The sequence below is a fragment of the Emiliania huxleyi genome (assembly GCF_000372725.1).
Source record: "Emiliania huxleyi CCMP1516 chromosome Unknown EMIHUscaffold_12, whole genome shotgun sequence".
NCBI lineage: Eukaryota > Haptophyta > Isochrysidales > Noelaerhabdaceae > Emiliania > Emiliania huxleyi.
This window is the reverse complement of record NW_005201392.1, coordinates 321,171-336,903: the sequence shown is the minus strand read 5'-3', so window position 1 is coordinate 336,903 and position 15,733 is coordinate 321,171. Positions and strand designations below refer to the sequence as shown.

General features: G+C 63.7%; 3 protein-coding genes across 3 annotated transcripts; 1 reads left to right on the top strand and 2 right to left on the bottom strand.

The window, feature by feature from the left end:
• Nucleotides 1-61: 61 nt before the first annotated feature.
• Nucleotides 62-4,053, bottom strand: EMIHUDRAFT_448964 (hypothetical protein; the record flags this gene model as incomplete). Its single annotated transcript, XM_005790418.1, has 8 exons — nt 62-947; nt 1,553-1,615; nt 2,166-2,246; nt 2,533-2,586; nt 2,729-2,785; nt 2,934-3,073; nt 3,256-3,492; nt 3,981-4,053. The coding sequence occupies 8 exons, from the start codon at nt 4,051-4,053 to the stop codon at nt 861-863; spliced, it is 792 nt and encodes a 263-aa protein (XP_005790475.1). The 3' UTR covers nt 62-860.
• A 1,073-nt stretch (nt 4,054-5,126) lies between these two features.
• EMIHUDRAFT_97942 (hypothetical protein) lies at nt 5,127-6,524 on the top strand (the record flags this gene model as incomplete). Its single annotated transcript, XM_005790417.1, has 1 exon — nt 5,127-6,524. One exon carries the CDS (start codon nt 5,127-5,129, stop codon nt 6,522-6,524), a length of 1,398 nt encoding a protein of 465 aa, XP_005790474.1.
• Nucleotides 6,525-11,854: 5,330 nt separating this feature from the next.
• EMIHUDRAFT_97941 (hypothetical protein) lies at nt 11,855-13,945 on the bottom strand (the record flags this gene model as incomplete). The annotated part of the gene is made up of 2 exons (XM_005790416.1): nt 11,855-12,241; nt 13,040-13,945. 2 exons carry the CDS (start codon nt 13,943-13,945, stop codon nt 11,855-11,857), a joined length of 1,293 nt encoding a protein of 430 aa, XP_005790473.1.
• Between the last annotated feature and the right edge of the window lie 1,788 nt (nt 13,946-15,733).

The following is a 15,733-nucleotide window of genomic DNA, read 5'->3' as shown; positions in this document are numbered from 1 at the left end:
GCTCCCCACGTACGGCTTTCTCGTCTCCATCCACCACGACATACTTCACGCACTCGGTGAAGACACAGACCGACCACACAAGTACCCCCCGTGAACGCGCGTGAGAGACGAGCGCGGCCGTCCTGCGTACACATCACAGAAGACGCGCACACAAGCTCCCTTCGACCGGTGCTCCCGACGGGGTGAGCGAGTGCCTCGCCCTCTCACCCCCGCAAACCTAGGTCCTAATCGGGCGCCACGCGCAGCCCACCGCACTCCGGGGGGGGCGCAGACCGCGAGGGCGAGGTCTGCGGCCGCGGCAGACGTCACCAAGTGCACGCGTGAGCGCGACGCAAACGCCGCGCAAGCCAGGAGGGGGGTGAGGGCGGACGCTCCGATGCACCCAGCGCTCCTCCCCGCCCCGCGGGCCGCACACGTGCAGACGCGCACACGTCACGCGATCTTCTCGGGGTCCTTGCCGAGAGTCTTGGACATGCGCCGCGAGATCTTGCCGTGCAGCTCCTTCCCCACCGGCTCGGCGTCGACGTCCTTGCCTGCCGCACGAGAGGGCTGCTATTTGCTGTTAACGAGCTGGTAATTAAAGACAGCACATCTCGGCTGCCTCTCGGCTGTACCTCGGCTGTATCTCAGAGCCTTTGCCTGGGCGTGTATGCGACTGTGTGAACTCGGCTCGCAACGCTGCCGAAAGACAGCCGGCCGCGACGTCTCGAGTGTTCAATTAGCTGTTAATTAGCTGCTAATTAAGACAGCCGGCCGCGACGTCTCGAGTGTGCAATTAGCTGTTAATTAGCTGCTAATTAAGACAGCCGGCCGCGACGTCTCGAGTGGCACTCGGGACGGATGCAAGCGCGCGTGCGCATCTAGCTGCCCTTGCCTAGCGTCAGCGAGACGCGCCGCACCAAGTTCGCCGTCATCGCCAGCGGCGACTCGTCGTGCGCAGCCAAAGCCTATTGAAGTCCCACTCCACGTCCGATTCAAATCAGAGTCCACAGCCTGCGTAGGAGCAGCGGCCTATAGCCACCCACGGACTGACTGACTGACGTACGTAGGAGCAGCGGCCCTAGTGCTGGCTGTCCGACGGTCTCCAGAGGCTGGAGCGGCGAGTCGTCAGAGCGGCGAGACGCCACCGGAGCATCTCACCGTCCTCCCACCCATATCTCCCCATATCTCCACCAGAGCATCTCACCGTCCTCCCACCCATATCTCCCCATATCTCCACCAGAGCATCTCACCGTCCTCCCTACCATATCTCCCCATATCTCCACCAGAGCATCTCACCGTCCTCCCACCCATATCTCCCCATATCTCCCCATATCTCGCCACCAGAGCATCTCACCGTCCTCCCACCCATATCTCCCCATACCTCCCCATATCTCGCCACCAGAGCATCTCACCTCCTCCCTGGCCATGGCTCTTGCCTTCCCATCCCCTTACCATCCCCTTACCATCACTCACTCTCCTACTCTCGTGCTCTCTCCCCGCAAGGCCACCACTAGCGGCCGTCTCACCCCGGCCGCCCCCCCTGTACGTACCCCCTCTGCTACGCGCACGCCTGAGGCGCCGCCGCCACGACCGAGCCGCTAGCCGCCCTCGACGCGTCGCGCGCGAGCTTCTCCTGCGTCCGAGATGCGCAGAGATGAGCCGCGAGATCGGCCGAGATGCCTCGAGATGCCTCGCTCGACGCCGCGGGGGGCCTTGGGCAGGAGCAACACAGGGGGGCTCCCCCGCAGCCTAGCGCCCTTCCCCCGCAGCCTAGCGCCCTTCCCCCGCAGCCTAGCGCCCTTCCCCCGCAGCCTAGCGCCCTTCCCCCGCAGCCTAGCGCCCTTCCCCCGCAGCCTAGCGCCCTTCCCCCGCAGCCTAGCGCCCTTCCCCCGCAGCCTAGCGCCCTTCCCCCGCAGCCTAGCGCCCTTCCCCCGCAGCCTAGCGCCCTTCCCCCGCAGCCTAGCGCCCTTCCCCCGCAGCCTAGCGCCCTTCCCCCGCAGCCTAGCGCCCTTCCCCCGCAGCCTAGCGCCCTTCCCCCGCAGCCTAGCGCCCTTCCCCCGCAGCCTAGCGCCCTTCCCCCGCAGCCTAGCGCCCTTCCCCCGCAGCCTAGCGCCCTTCCCCCGCAGCCTAGCGCCCTTCCCCCGCAGCCTAGCGCCCTTCCCCCGCAGCCTAGTGCCCCAGGCCTGCGCCCGCCGCTCCGCCATCATGATCGAGTTCTTGCGCGCGAGCGCCGCCCCCTCCGGCGTGTTGAACTCCTGCCGCACCTGCAGGGGCGTCCGGCGGACCGGCGGGGGCCATTCTTTGACCTCGGCTAGATCTCGGCGCGTCCAGGGAAATCGAGCGGCAGGCTGTGTGAGCGGGCGGCTCGGTAAGGCAACGTACACTTCTCCACACACACGAGGTGGCGGGGCAAGGGCCGGGCAGCCCTCGCGACTCCACGTCTAGACGACAGGAGAGCCCCACGGCATTCAAAGGGCAAGGCCCGGTGCGCGTGGGCGAGCGGTGTGGGAGTGAGTGTGTGTGTGGTATGTGTGTGTGTGGGGGCTCGACCTGCCGCCGCCACGCCGCGAGCGACTCGTTGTCGGCGATGGCGTCGCGCGAAGCCTAGGAAGGAAGGAAGGCGCGCGGTGGCGGACGAGCACGGGTGCCAGGGGACAAGCGGTCATGCCTCGTGGCGCCTAGAAAAAGACATCGGTGCGGCGCAGAAGAACGTTGTGCCCGATCAAAAGAAATCGGTGCGGCGCGCCTCGGACAGCTCCGACAGCTGCCGACCAACCATCGAGTCTTTGGCGTCGTTCGACACCTCGCGGGTCCGTGCATTCACAATGAATTCAGCGGCCGCATCACGCTGCTGCTGCTGCTGCTGCTGCTGCTGCTGCTGCTGCTGCTGCTGCTGCTGCTGCTGCTACTCGCTACTGTGCTGCTGCCGCTGCCGCTGCTGCTGCCGGCGCCTTGGGGAAGACCTTTTGCATCACCTCGTTGAACTCCCACACGCTCTTGATCCCAAAGTACCACTTGGTCAGCTGCCAACAGGTGCCAAAGAAGGCCAGCACCAGCACGCCCCCCCCCACCATAGCGCGGCTCATCATCGCTGCGCAGGGAAGGGGAGGCAACGGCACGGGTGTATGTTGGCTCCGAGGTTTGGCATTGGTTGCGGAGCAGTGCTGCGCGGCGGGGAGGTGTTTGCGCCGGGCGCCGCGCGCGTGATGCACAAGCTTGGCTTTGGTGGCCGGGCACGGCAGCACTACGAGCGTGGCAGCCGTGCGAGCGCACCAGCCGACTCGGCGCGCGCCTCCTCCGCCTGGCGCTCCTTCTCCGACATGGGCTTCTCCGCAAAGTCGAGCTTGACGGGACCCTTGTTCAGGTCTTTGTAAAAGTCGTTCAGGTACGCGTACCGTCCCGAGCCCATCGCGTTCATCTGCTGCGCGTGCGACTCCTCGCTTCCGCCGTGCTTGAGACCGTACCGCGCGTCGGAATAGTTGTCCTTCTTCTTCTTGGCTGCGGTTCCGACTGGCGCGCCAGGCGCAGTGGTCGCGCCGCTACAGCGCCGCGCCGGCGCCGCGCCCACGCCACGGCGGAGCGCCGGCAGCACTCGATCCGGCAGCAGCAGCAGCAGTCGATCCGCTCCCCGTCGGCAAGCCATGGGGGTCTTGATTGCGAGAAAAAAATGACTCGGGAATGGAGCGTGCCCCATCCACGCGCAGGCCGCACCTCTAGTGAGGCCCGCATAGTATGTGGGAGACTCATGCCGCCGCCCCTGCCACCCCTGTGTCAGTGTGCCCGTCGTGGTAGTGAGAGACTGCCGGTGAGAAGCTGGAGGAAGGTCGAAGGCCCAACTTGAGAATCGTGCTTGAGTGGGGTTGTTTGGTGTTGGGTTGGGTTGGTGGAGTTGGGTTGTCCGAGCGGGATTGGTTGTTCACAGGTTGTTCAGTTGGGTCGTCGGCGCGAAGGGTGAGGTCTCGACGGCCGCCGCTCACGCCAGCGAGCCGGGCCACTACCGGTGTTTTTGGCTTCGCCACCGTCTAAAGCGTGCGGCACCCGTGCGCCATACTCGAGTACGCTCGCCGACATCGAACGAGCACGCCTGTCCGCGTTTTGGGTGTGAGAATGTGTGTCGTTCTGATGTGTCACCGTGTACGTCACATCGGTCTTGATAACAAGCACGGTCGATCCGTCGAAGCGATACACTCGTTCCTATCACGTTGGACGGCTTGCACGGACCCTGTGCCGGCACACAGGAAGAGCCGACGGCAAGAAGAGCTCGATGGGGAGCGAGAATCGCCAAAGGTGCTCACGGAGGTTTCGGCGATCAGTTCCCCCCAGGTTTGACCGCGCAGCTCGCAAGACTCGTCGAGCACTCGCAGCCTCTCTGCGCCTCTCATGCTGCCGCGGCGCCTGCGGGAAGTTCAGTCTTTCCGGAAGATATCGTCGAGTTTTGAAAGCTGCGCGGTCAAACCTGGGGGGAAATAAGAGCGTCACGACGGACTTCAGGTTACCCCTGAAGCTCTTCTGACGCTTCTCACTCCCCATCGAGCTCTTCTTGCAGCACGGCTCTTCCTGTGTGCCGGCACAGAGCTCCGTGCAAGCCTTCGAAAACGCGAGCAGAGGCCGCCGTTTGGGGCCACGGCGAGCCTCGGCGAGAAAGGTCAGCACCCTATCTCACGCGGTCGGTTGGGTGGACAACGCAACTCACCGACCCAACCCGTGCACAACCCAACCCAACCCAAAAAGCACGATTCTCGAGTTGGGCCCTCAGGTCGCTAGACTGAGATCAACCCTTTTCCTGGCTCACAAGCTAAAGATGTTCACGGGCCCCCACAGGGAGCCCCGGGTACTCTTTAGCTGTACTCGTCTAGGCAGGGGTTGGAATAAAATAAACAAAGAACTTGACAATGAATAAAACGGACACGCCAAAACGAGGGGTGGGAGAAGGACAGGGTCCCCACCTGCAGGAGCAGGATCTTGTAAGGACGATCAGGGACACAGGGGAGCGGGAGCGGGGAGCGCATCGCGACCCTCCAATGCGACGATATCGCGTTTTTGTTCGAGTCGGTTCCGTGTTCGAAACGCGCAGGCTCCAGCCAATGACTGCACCGCGCGGCCCGCGGCCCACTCAGGCGGCCCACCCAGCCTCACTGCAACCCATGGCGACGGCCTGCAGGAAGCCGAAGTTGCACAAGCCCGATATCTACGTACGCATTCGGCCGCTCGCCGCCGAGGGCGGCCACGCAGAGGACGGGACAGTGCTGCAGAAGCATCTCGAGGCGTGGGACGAAGCCAGTGTGACAGTCGGGACGCAGCACCTGTTCAGCAAGGGCGAGGCCAGGTATGCCTACCCGAGACGGGTTTTTGGCACCGAGGCCACGCAGCGGGAGGTGACCGACGAAATCGTGCCGGGGTTGGTCGAGTCCTTCACCGCCGAGAGCACCTCCGTGCTGTTTTTTGCATACGGTCAGACGGGCACCGGCAAGACGCGCACCATGCTGGGAACCGAGGCGAGCCTGCGCTCCGCCGAGCCGCACGAAGAGTGGGGCGTCTTTCCGCGCGTCTGCACCGCCGCCTTTGACAAGCTCGCCGCACTGCGGGCGCGCGGCGTCAAGTGCCGGCTGTCTGGCTCGGCCATCGAGTTCTACCTGGGCGAGTGCTTCGACCTGCTCTCGTCGAGCCGCGCAGGCAACTCGCCGGTGCAGATCGAGGCGCAGAGCCACATGCCGGCGGGCGAGTCCTGCGTCCCGCTCGAGCGGCCGGCGGACCTGGCACCGTTCTTCGAAAAGGTGATCGCCAACCGCACCGCACGCAGCACCAACTTCAACCACGCCTCGGCTGAGCACTCGGGCTCGTCGCGCTCGCACGCGGCGCTCACCCTCACGCTCGCAACCCTCGACGAGGCCTCGCGCGACTACTGCCAGACCACCTTCACGCTCGTCGACCTTGCTGGAGCAGAGCGGCCCGATAAGGTCAAGGCGGACGTCAAGGGCGGGCGAACGGACCTCGCGCCCGAGTTTCTGCCGAGCCTGCTACACGCTCGCGATGCGGGCAAGCTGAGCCAGCAGGAGGTGGAGCAAGCGATCCCAATCGGCTTTCAGACTAAGATGATCAACTTTGAGCTCTTCTCTCTCTGCTCGGAGGTGCTCAAGGCGAGCGAGTGCCATCGGAAGGGCAGGCCGTTCAAGCTCACACCCATGTCCACGCCGACCATCAAGTTCCTCTCTGCCATCCTCGACGGCCGCGCGCGCCTCGCCATGTGCGTCACGCTCTCGCCGGCCGGCCGCAACGCGTGGGAGACGTGGTTTTCGCTGCAGTACGGCGCCGACCTCGCCAAGCTGCACGCGCCGAGGATCAGACAAAAGGCGGTGCACTTTGACAAGCTGCGCAAGGCGGTGGCGAAGGAGGCGGCTGAGCTGCAAGATGCGGTGGACGGCATGGCCGAGAGCCACCGCTACTACGCGCAGAAGAGGCACCGGGCTAGTCATGCGGCGGAGCAGCTGCGCCGGCTGGATGCGCTGCAGAGCGGCTCGTGTAGAGAGCCCGAGTCTCGTTAGTCGTTTTGCGTAATGCGAGGCCGGTGTCCCTCTCCGCTCTCGGTGAAGCGTTTCAACCGAGAACACACGACGCGCGGGAGAGGAGATTCTCTCGTAGACGCGGGGGGGGGCGGCACTCGCTTGCTTTTTTTCGCTCCAGCGAGAGTCCAGTCACTCAACCAGTCCTGTGCGGATCTTCAGTAGACCGGAGGGCTACGAAGCCTTCACACTCCAAGGGGCTGGGGGGGCGGTAAGTCCATCGACTAGGGAGCGGAAGCACTACCACTAGCAGCGTGTCTCGGTCGTTCTTCATACGGCAATCGCAGAGCAGATTGTGAATGAGCTTGCCGCTGTGGCGGGGGCGGACGGGTGCACGGAGCTAAGTGCCTCGCCGCCCTCGCGGGAGTCGCTTAGGCGGCTCCAGTGGTGTACCTGTGTTAGTGCCAGTGCGCGCGCCAGTCCCGAGAGAGAGAGAGAGATTTAGCAATACCAAACAGTCCCGTGCCCAGCCAGTGAGCAGTGTCGTGCGAGGGAGTTTAAACTCTTTAAAAAGAAAGAAAACAGACGAGCCAACGAGTTTTAAACTCTTTCTTTCCGTGCAGCAAAATTCTTTATATTATACCAAAAGGAGGGCTCACGACGCCCTCTACGACGGGACAATTCTTTTCGTGTTTAAATTCTTTTCGGTTGTAAATGTAAATGGTTCCCGCAGCTCGCGCTGCCTCGCCTCCGCCGCCTGGGGTGTCGACGGGCCCCCGGGGGCGACGGGGGTGCTCTCGCGGGGGGTCCCCCCAGTCACGGGGGTCTGGGGCGCAGCCCCAGGTAGCCCGCCGCAGGCGCCGATTTTTTGGGGCTTTTTTGACTGATTTTCATGAGGTGTTGCTACTATTTTGGGACCAGTTGAAGCCTAAAAATGGCTACAAATACAGTCACAGCAGCTGCTCGTCATGAGCTGCTACTGTGTGGCAGAGCCCAGAGAGAGGGCTTTCAGGAGCACTATTCAGTTTGATCCAGCTCAACGTTGCGGAGTAGTAAGACTGTTCCGTTGCCGTGAGCGGCCGGCGGCCGGCGGCGGCCGGTGCGGCACGCGGAGCACTCCGTGAGCGGTGACGGGTGCGGACGAGCGAATGAGAGGTCCCTTTCAGTGAGAGATAGGCAGTCCTAGTCCCTAACAACACATCTTCCACAGATAGCGACCTCTCATTCGCTCGTCCGCGCCCGTCACTGCTAGTCGGGGCACTCCCGGCGTACGGCCCAGTCCCGGTCGTCACTCCGGTTGCTCGTGTTCACACCGTCAGAACTCAGCTCCGCTAAGGATTGAGTGTCTGAGACTTGGGCATCGTACACAACTTTTGTAGTAGAGCACAATGGCACCCTCGCATCAAGTGCATCACTTCAAAGTTAGACCTAGTTAGAGGTCCCCGTTTTCGGCCGCCGCGGCCGGAGAGCACCCCCGTCGCCCCCGGGGGCCCGTCGACACCCCAGGCTCCGCCGCCACCTCGCCAGACGCTCCCTCGCCAGACGCGCCGCCGCCCACCCGCCTGCTCGACCTTCCCAGGGAGCTCCTCGTGCGCGCCCTCTCTCGCTGCGACCCCGCCGACATCGCTCGCGCCGCGGCCGTCTCGCTGCTCTTCCATGCCTCGCTTGCGGTAGAGGCCATCCGCTTGTGGGCGCAAGAGCGCGGCTTCGAGCTGCCGGCTCAGCCAGAGGGCGAGGGCTGCCCCGTGCGGTGGCTATGCTATTCGGCGTTGCTGTGCGAGTCCAACACGCCGGCGAGGGCGGCAGCAGGCGACCGGCACAGCGTCTTCATCGACGGCGAGGGGCGGCTCTCGTCGTGCGGCTGCCCGCATAGTCACGTCCCAGGCCTACTTGGCCACGGCGAGGGCGTGCCGCGGCTCAACACGCCGACCCGCCTCCTGTCGACGCTGGGCGGCGAGCGAGTCGTGAGCGTGTCGGCTGGAGGATTCCACAGTCTCGGCCTCACTTGCAGCGGCACCGTTTGGAGCTGGGGCCAGGGACACTTGGGCGCGCTGGGCCACGGCGACCTGCAGGACCAGTGGCAGCCGAAGGAGGTCGAGGCCCTCGCTGAGCAGCGCGTCGTCGCTGTCTCGGCGGGAAAGATGCACAGCCTCGCCCTTACCGCCGACGGAGAGGTCTGGAGCTGGGGCTGTGGAGTCTTTGGCCGGTTGGGCCACGGCGACACGCAGTACCAGCTGCTGCCCAAGAAGGTCGAGGCATTGACTGGGCGGCGCGTCGTCGCTGTGTCCGCAGGGCAGTACTACAACATGGCAATCACCGCCGACGGCGGCGTCTGGAGCTGGGGCGGTGGAGGCTGGGGCCGGCTGGGCCACGGCGACGAGCAGCACCAATGGCAGCCAAAGAAGATCGAGGCCTTCACTGGGCAGCGCGTTGTCGCTGTGTCGGCTGGAGAGGACCACAGCCTCGCCCTCACCGCCGACGGCGCTGCTTGGAGCTGGGGCCGGGGAGACGGGGGCCGGTTGGGCCACGGCGACGAGCAGCGCCAGCTGCTGCCCAAGAAGGTCGAGGCCTTAGCTGGCCAGCGCGTCGTCGCCGTGTCGGCGGGAAATGAACACAGCCTCGCCCTCACCGCCGACGGCGCCGTCTGGAGCTGGGGTTGGGGACTCTTTGGCAAGTTGGGCCACGGCGACCTGCAGCGCCAGCTGCTGCCCAAGAAGGTCGAGGCCTTTGCTGGCCAGCGCGTCGTCGCCGTGTCGGCGGGAAATGAACACAGCATCGCCCTCACCGCTGACAGTGCCGTCTTCACGTGGGGCGAGGGCCGCCACGGCTGCCTAGGCCACGGCCAGGACATGTCGGACCAGCTCCTGCCCAAGAAGATCGAGGCGGTGGGGAAGCGATGAGAAGGGCGGTGGGGTGCAAGGCTCTGTGTCACGTCCTCTTCGCCTGCACTTGCAGCATTTGGAGTGCGGTCGCCACTTGCGAACGTATCCGAGAGTTGAGAGGCGAATCCGGGACGGAAGATGAGATTTATCGCCCACCTCCCTCCGACTTCAGAGGAGTCAGGGGTGCCATCGTCCTCTTGTTGAGCCGGTGCGTTCTAAAATTCTTAGCCCCCCGCTACCCGGTTGCACTCGTGCGACGTAGCGGGGGGCCACAACTACGTTTACGAAAACATAAGTAGTCCCGCGAGGTGTGAATTGGCCGCCCCAGTAGCCCCCATTTCCACTGGGGACGCTTTTCGTGGCAAACCCAAAGTTGCGCTGCGCGCGAAGCCGCTTTTGAAAGCGCGAAACGAATCTCGTCCTACCTCCCACCGGCCCCACCGGCTTTTCGTCGCCCATGCTCGGTCTCGACTTGAGTGCCGCTCGACTGGCCGATGAAGAGCGACCCGTACGACGCGCACTTGTCGTCCTCCCTCCTCGCCACATGACGGCCGCCCCCCGACACCAACAGTCGCGCTCCGCACGCCTTCGAGGTCAGCTGCGGCCGAGCGACGATCGGCTCGTCTCCGATCGCTGGGCGCGTTTACTCTCCGCCGTCACCCGCCTGCCGATCTCCTGTCCGCCTCGCCGCGCGCGGGCCGCTCGCCTGCTCGCCACCGCCGCCGCGCGTCCCCGCGCCGCCACGCTTCCCTGCACCTGACGGCGCTCGAGCTGCGCAGACGGCGCGCTCTGGCAGAGCAGCGGCCGCCCAGGCGGTCGCTGCTCCGCCCCGTCCGAATCCGTCAGCCCGCGCGTGCTGCTGCCGCCGCCGCCGCCGCTCCACCCGGTGCCCGTCGTGTGTGTGTCGTGAGAGTTGCTTTGTGTATGTGTATTACATCGTATGTGTGTGGACTTTTATGTATGTAAAAGAGGGATCGGCTCGATTGGACGGAGGGTGGACGCGTCCAGGGGGGGTCAGGGGGGGGGTCAGGGGGGGGACGGCTCGTATTGGTCATAAAAAACGGGGGTTCTGGATTTTGCATCTCGGCTGCATCCAATGGCGTCTGCGGTCTGGAGGCCTCGGATCACGGTCACGTCGGCGAGGACAGCGACGGCGTCGTTGGTGGAGCGCAGGGGCGAGGGCGTCGACCGACGGGCGGCGCACCAGGAGCCCTCGCTGGCGCGGAAGGTCACGGAACGACGGGTCGAGCCCCTCCGCCAAATCGAGGCGGCGGTCGAGACGGTGAGCGGCTGACGTCCTCGCGGGCGTGGCGGAGTACGGCCGACACTATGTGCTGCGGCAGCCCGCGGAGACGCAGGAGGCGCGGCGGAGCGGCTGCGCTTGGACGCGACGGCGAGGCTGGCCGGGCACGCTGTCGTCGAGACAGGCACACGTCGAGATCCTACGCGAGCAGGGTGGTGGTCGGCCACCATCACGTGGCGGGAGGAGGGTTCGGGCGGCCGGCTCGTGTGGATGCGGTCGAGTACGACGGCTACCCGGACGCCGAGCCTCTCCTCTCCTTAGAGGAAGAGACGTGGAGGCAGGTGACGCTCGGTGCCGGCAGCGCGGCCCCTAATACCAGCGGTGAGGCGAGCGACGGCGAGAAGAGCGACGGCGAGGCTGGGGACGCGCTGCCGTCCAGCGCGACCGACGTCGGCGGCGCGGTTAAGAATTTAGTGGGTTGGCGAGAAGGGGGGGAGAGCCCAATGTGGAGAGTGTTCATACCCGTATAGGATGCAAGTCCGCGCACAAAATGATTTTCGACCGACCGCAGCGAAACGCAGGGCCGACTGCACGCTAAAGGCTACACGCTCGCACACCACTTGCAGAGTGGCTCTCCCGGGCGCTCAGCCCACGGCGGAGGCACGCCAGGCCCCGGGCAGCCGGCCGTCACTCGCCTAAGCGCCTAAGCGGCCTAAGCGGGGGGGTGCTTAGGGTGCTTAGGCGCTTAGGCGGCCCTTGCGAGCGTGGCGGCGTGGTGGTATCGTAATACAAGTGACTCCGATGACACACATGATGCTCTTGTACCGGTAGGAAGGCGTGTGGCGAATACAATGTGGATCCTCCCGCCCCGCCCCGCCCGCTAGAGCTGTTTAACATTAACTTTGGGCCTAACAGTTGCGCTAGTGTTGGCTGAAATCCTTAACGTTGTTCAAGTGTTCACCCCAGCCCATGCTGTTACTGTTTGTTACTGTTGAGGTGTTGTTACTGTTGTTAATAATAATTAGAGCAGGCATCTCCAGGAGAGATGGGCGACGCACGAACACAGAGAGAGGCACAGCGCGCACCCCGCCCCGCTCGCAGGGCGTGCGTGCATCACACAGGGACTGTGTGAGTCCTCGGGTTCTTGGGAATCTTGAGGTGTGCTAGTCGCTATAGTCGGACGGTCTTTTGTGCGAGGGAGTAAGAAAGAAAGAAGAAAGAAAGAAAGAAAGATACAGAGCCTTAGGTCACGGGAGAGCATCCATGCGGAGGGGGCGGTCAACCGGGTTGCGTGTCGCAAACCACGTGTACCGAAACACCCTGTCGTCCGTCTCGAGCGCCAGCAGCGTTCTGGACATCCATTCGTCCTGGACCTGCCGGCCTTGTTTGCCAAAACCGACTGCCATCTCGGTGATCCACAGCTTCTTGCCAAATGATTCGTAGAAATGTCCGATTCGATCGGCCAGTTCCGTGAACACTTCCTCCTTAGAGTTTGAGTAGTAGTGGTAGCCGATGTAGTTAATTTTGTCCGGGTCGCAGCCCTCGATGACGCTGCAGGTTCCCAGGAAATGTGTTAACCAGGGTGATGGATTGCCATCGAAGTAGCGAACACACAGCTGCGGCGAAAAGAGCACCTAGGAGGGAGTCGCGCGGCGATGAAGAGGTGTACTATCACATGTGTGGTGGCGTGTTACAGATTCGGCTGCCCAGTCAGATTTCTTTTGCGAGTCAGAATAGGGTAAATACGGGGTACGTACTTTTAGCTTACTGGGAGAAAAGGGAGAGAGAGGGGTGTTCTCTCGGCCCCTAAGGGCCCTACGCGCGGCGTGAGAGCTCGGTCGGAAGGGAGCTTCGCATCTACTCGAGTACTTTACTGGGTGGGAGAAAAGGGACGTACTTTTATGTCACACTTGAGCCTCTATCTATGATTAGTAGACCGGTGCTCGGGTTTGGATGGTAGCGGGGGGCCCCGCCGGAGGCTGGTTACTGATTTCCTCGAGTCGCTTAGGCCGGTGTGATTCGAAGAAGCGCAGGCGAGACACACACCACACAGGCGCAGGGCACGCGGGCACCGGCACGGAGGAGAGAACGTAATTTACTATTTAGTTCGTAACTAATAAAGAGAAGACGAGCGCGTGGTTCTCGATAATTCTCGATAACGACGCGAAAAGAGTCGTGTAGCTAATCGTCAACGAGCCAGCCTGCCAGTTCATGGGCCGCTTGCGGTGGGCCGGTGGCAAACGAGAACGAACGTTCGCCGCGCCGCCGGGCGGGGCCGGGGGCCGCGAATCAAGTTGGTGCCGGGGGGCTTTGGTTCCGTTTCGTTGAATTCGTCGGGGTACCCCGCGGTTCGCGCTGGGGCTGACTATCGTGATCCGGCCGTACCCAATCGCGCGAATCACACACGCACCATCCACTCATAATGAGTTCACCAGGGCGACCATCGACGCCGCCGCGCGCTTCTTCGCGAGCGCCTTGCGCTTTGCGGCGCCGCTGGGCTGCTTTCGCTTCGGAGGTGGCTCACCTGCCCCATCACCCTCTTCGCCCGCGCCCGCACTAACCGACTCGCGACTCGCTGTCTTCCGCCTTCTTTTGGCAGACCCGCTGCTGGCGCCGGCCGGGGTGCCGGCGGGGCCAACGCCAAGGAGGCCCTCGAGAAAGTCCGAAGGAGGAGCGGTGGGCGCGGCTGGCAAGGACGGCGCGGCGGCCGTCGAGAGCGGTCTCGAGCCGCCAGCGCTGCACGGCGAGGACGACGCGGCAGCTGGTTTGCCCTGCATCGCCGCCTCGGACACGCCCAGCGCACGCAGCTTGAGCTGAATGCGGTCCGCCTCGGCAAAGTCGCGCTGCTCGCGCGCCGCCTGCCGGTCGCGGATGAGCTGCTCGACTTTAGTCCCGGCGTGTGGAGCCTCCGGTGGCGTTGGAGGCGGCGGGGCAGCAGCAGGAGAAGCATCAGCAGGAGGAGGAGGAGGCGGAGGAGGAGGCGGAGGGGGAGGATCGCTGCGGGGCTCGCAGGCGCACGCCTCTGGCCCAAGGCGCCGCGCAAACGCCAGTGCTGCCTCATGAGCGCTAGTGAAGCGCCCAATGTGCTCCACATAGCCGCCGCGGTCGGCGTGCACGAGCCGCGCCTTGAAGGGCTTCGCCAACAGACTATTCTTTTCCGGCCGGTACGATATGCCGCGATAGCCGGTCTGGCCATCGCCAGGCACGAGGTGCAGGCCCTCCCGCAACGCCGCGGCCGCAGCCTCTGCTCGCGTCATCGGGCGAGGGTGGCCAAAGAGGAGTGGAGCCTCGAGCGGCACCGCCCGGGTGGCCGTGAGCGTCTGCGGTGCACATTCCATGGCTTCTCGAGCAGGGTTCGGACTTTTTGGTATGGTAGGACACCCTGGCGTCCACCCATACCGCGTTGGTGTCCAGTCCGAGCCTGGCTGTTCTTCACCTTTCTACCTACCTACCTACAGCCTGCTGACAGACCCAGCCTCCCGGAGACCGGGGATGGCATGCCGCGCTGGTGTCCAGTCCGGGTGCAACTCGAGAAGTCGAGATCCTCCCTCGACCCTGAGAGTTCACGGAGTCATATAAACTCACAACTACTGCGCGCCGGTGTGTCCAATCTGAGCCTGGGCCCTGGCTGTTCTCTGGTAGCTGGTAGGACGGGAACGAGATGATAGTAGGGAGTAGAGAAGATAGAAAGCAAAGAGGAGCGGCGCAGCGGCCCTGCCGGCACGCACGATCGACTGACGACTCCGCAGGAGAAGCCCCTCCCCCAGACAAAACACAAGGGAGAGGTGGGTGGGTCACAGAAAACTGCGGCCGCCAACGACTGAGATCTGAGTCAGTCTCGCTGGCGGACGGCGGGGAGAACACTCTAACGAAGCTAGGGCCGTCCGAAACACACCAAGATGTGAAGATTGAGCACTTGAGCACTGGATAGGGTCGATTCCGCATGGTACGGGACCCCTCGATCGTCTCGCCCTCCCTCACTGGTCACTAGTAGTGCGTGACACTAGGGGGGAAGGGAGGGGACGTGTATACTAGCAACTAGGGGACGTCGCCCATCACTCGGGGATGAGATGTGATCGGGAGATACGTCAGATCTGCCGAATATCGCCCGAATATCTACAGCGGCCCACAGGAGCGCCGCCTCAACGCGGGGTCTCGGCTCTGTCGAGCGACGAGCCATGCTCTAGCTCCATAGCGGCGCAGGGCGCAGCCCCACCCAGGCCGGCGGCACCCGAGGGTGTGTTCCCGCAGCGCGCAGCGTAGGGTTGTCAAACGTTAAGAGCTGAACAGTGTTGCTACTGTGTTTACAGTAACAACAGAACAACGCAGTGGGGCTCCCCAACAACAGTAGCTAACGTTAGGCCGACTGAACAACAGTAAGGAAGGCCTGGCAGTGAGACCCACGATGATCTCTCGTGTCCAGTGCGGGTAATACCCAAAAATACCCGGAAAATCCCAGGTATTTTCGGGGTTTACCCGGGTTTTTTGGCATTTTCTGCTTGCTGGCCGCTGAACAACAGTAGGCTAGTGCCATTTCACTCTGACACGCTAATCTTGAAAACGTCTCCAACGGAGCTCCGTGTTGCTTCCAGCGCCCTCCCCCGCGCTCCCTGCGGCCATGGCCGATGCTCCTAGTATGAGAGGTCATCTGGCTACCGCGAGAGCGACCCAACTCGTCGACATCGTCCGATGATTGTGCCTCAAAGTCAGCCTCCGGAGGCTATCGTGGGGTCGAGCCGGCAGTAGCCGTGACATGTGGTTCCAACACCCCTCGTAGGCTTTGCCTCTGATCGCCACCGTTCCCAGGCTGCCTAATGGGATGGAAAGGAAGGCTCGGCGAGCGTATAGAAGCGTTCTCGACCTCGTCGTGGCAACCTGCACGGCAGCGCTGGCAGGCGATATGAGCGTCGTGCCACCTGACCCGAGACGGGTCGCAGGCGTCGTACCGAGCGCGTCGAGACCGTGTCCTGATGTGATCTGCACGGGTGAGTCACGTCGGCGTCAAAGGAGCGACGTGCGACCTGTCAGAGCTTGATCTCCGATCTCAGCGGCGTCGAGTCATCTCCGGCGCGCGACAAAGGTACATCCCCAGGACGCGCAGAGGCAGCTGCGACCCCGCCGAGTGG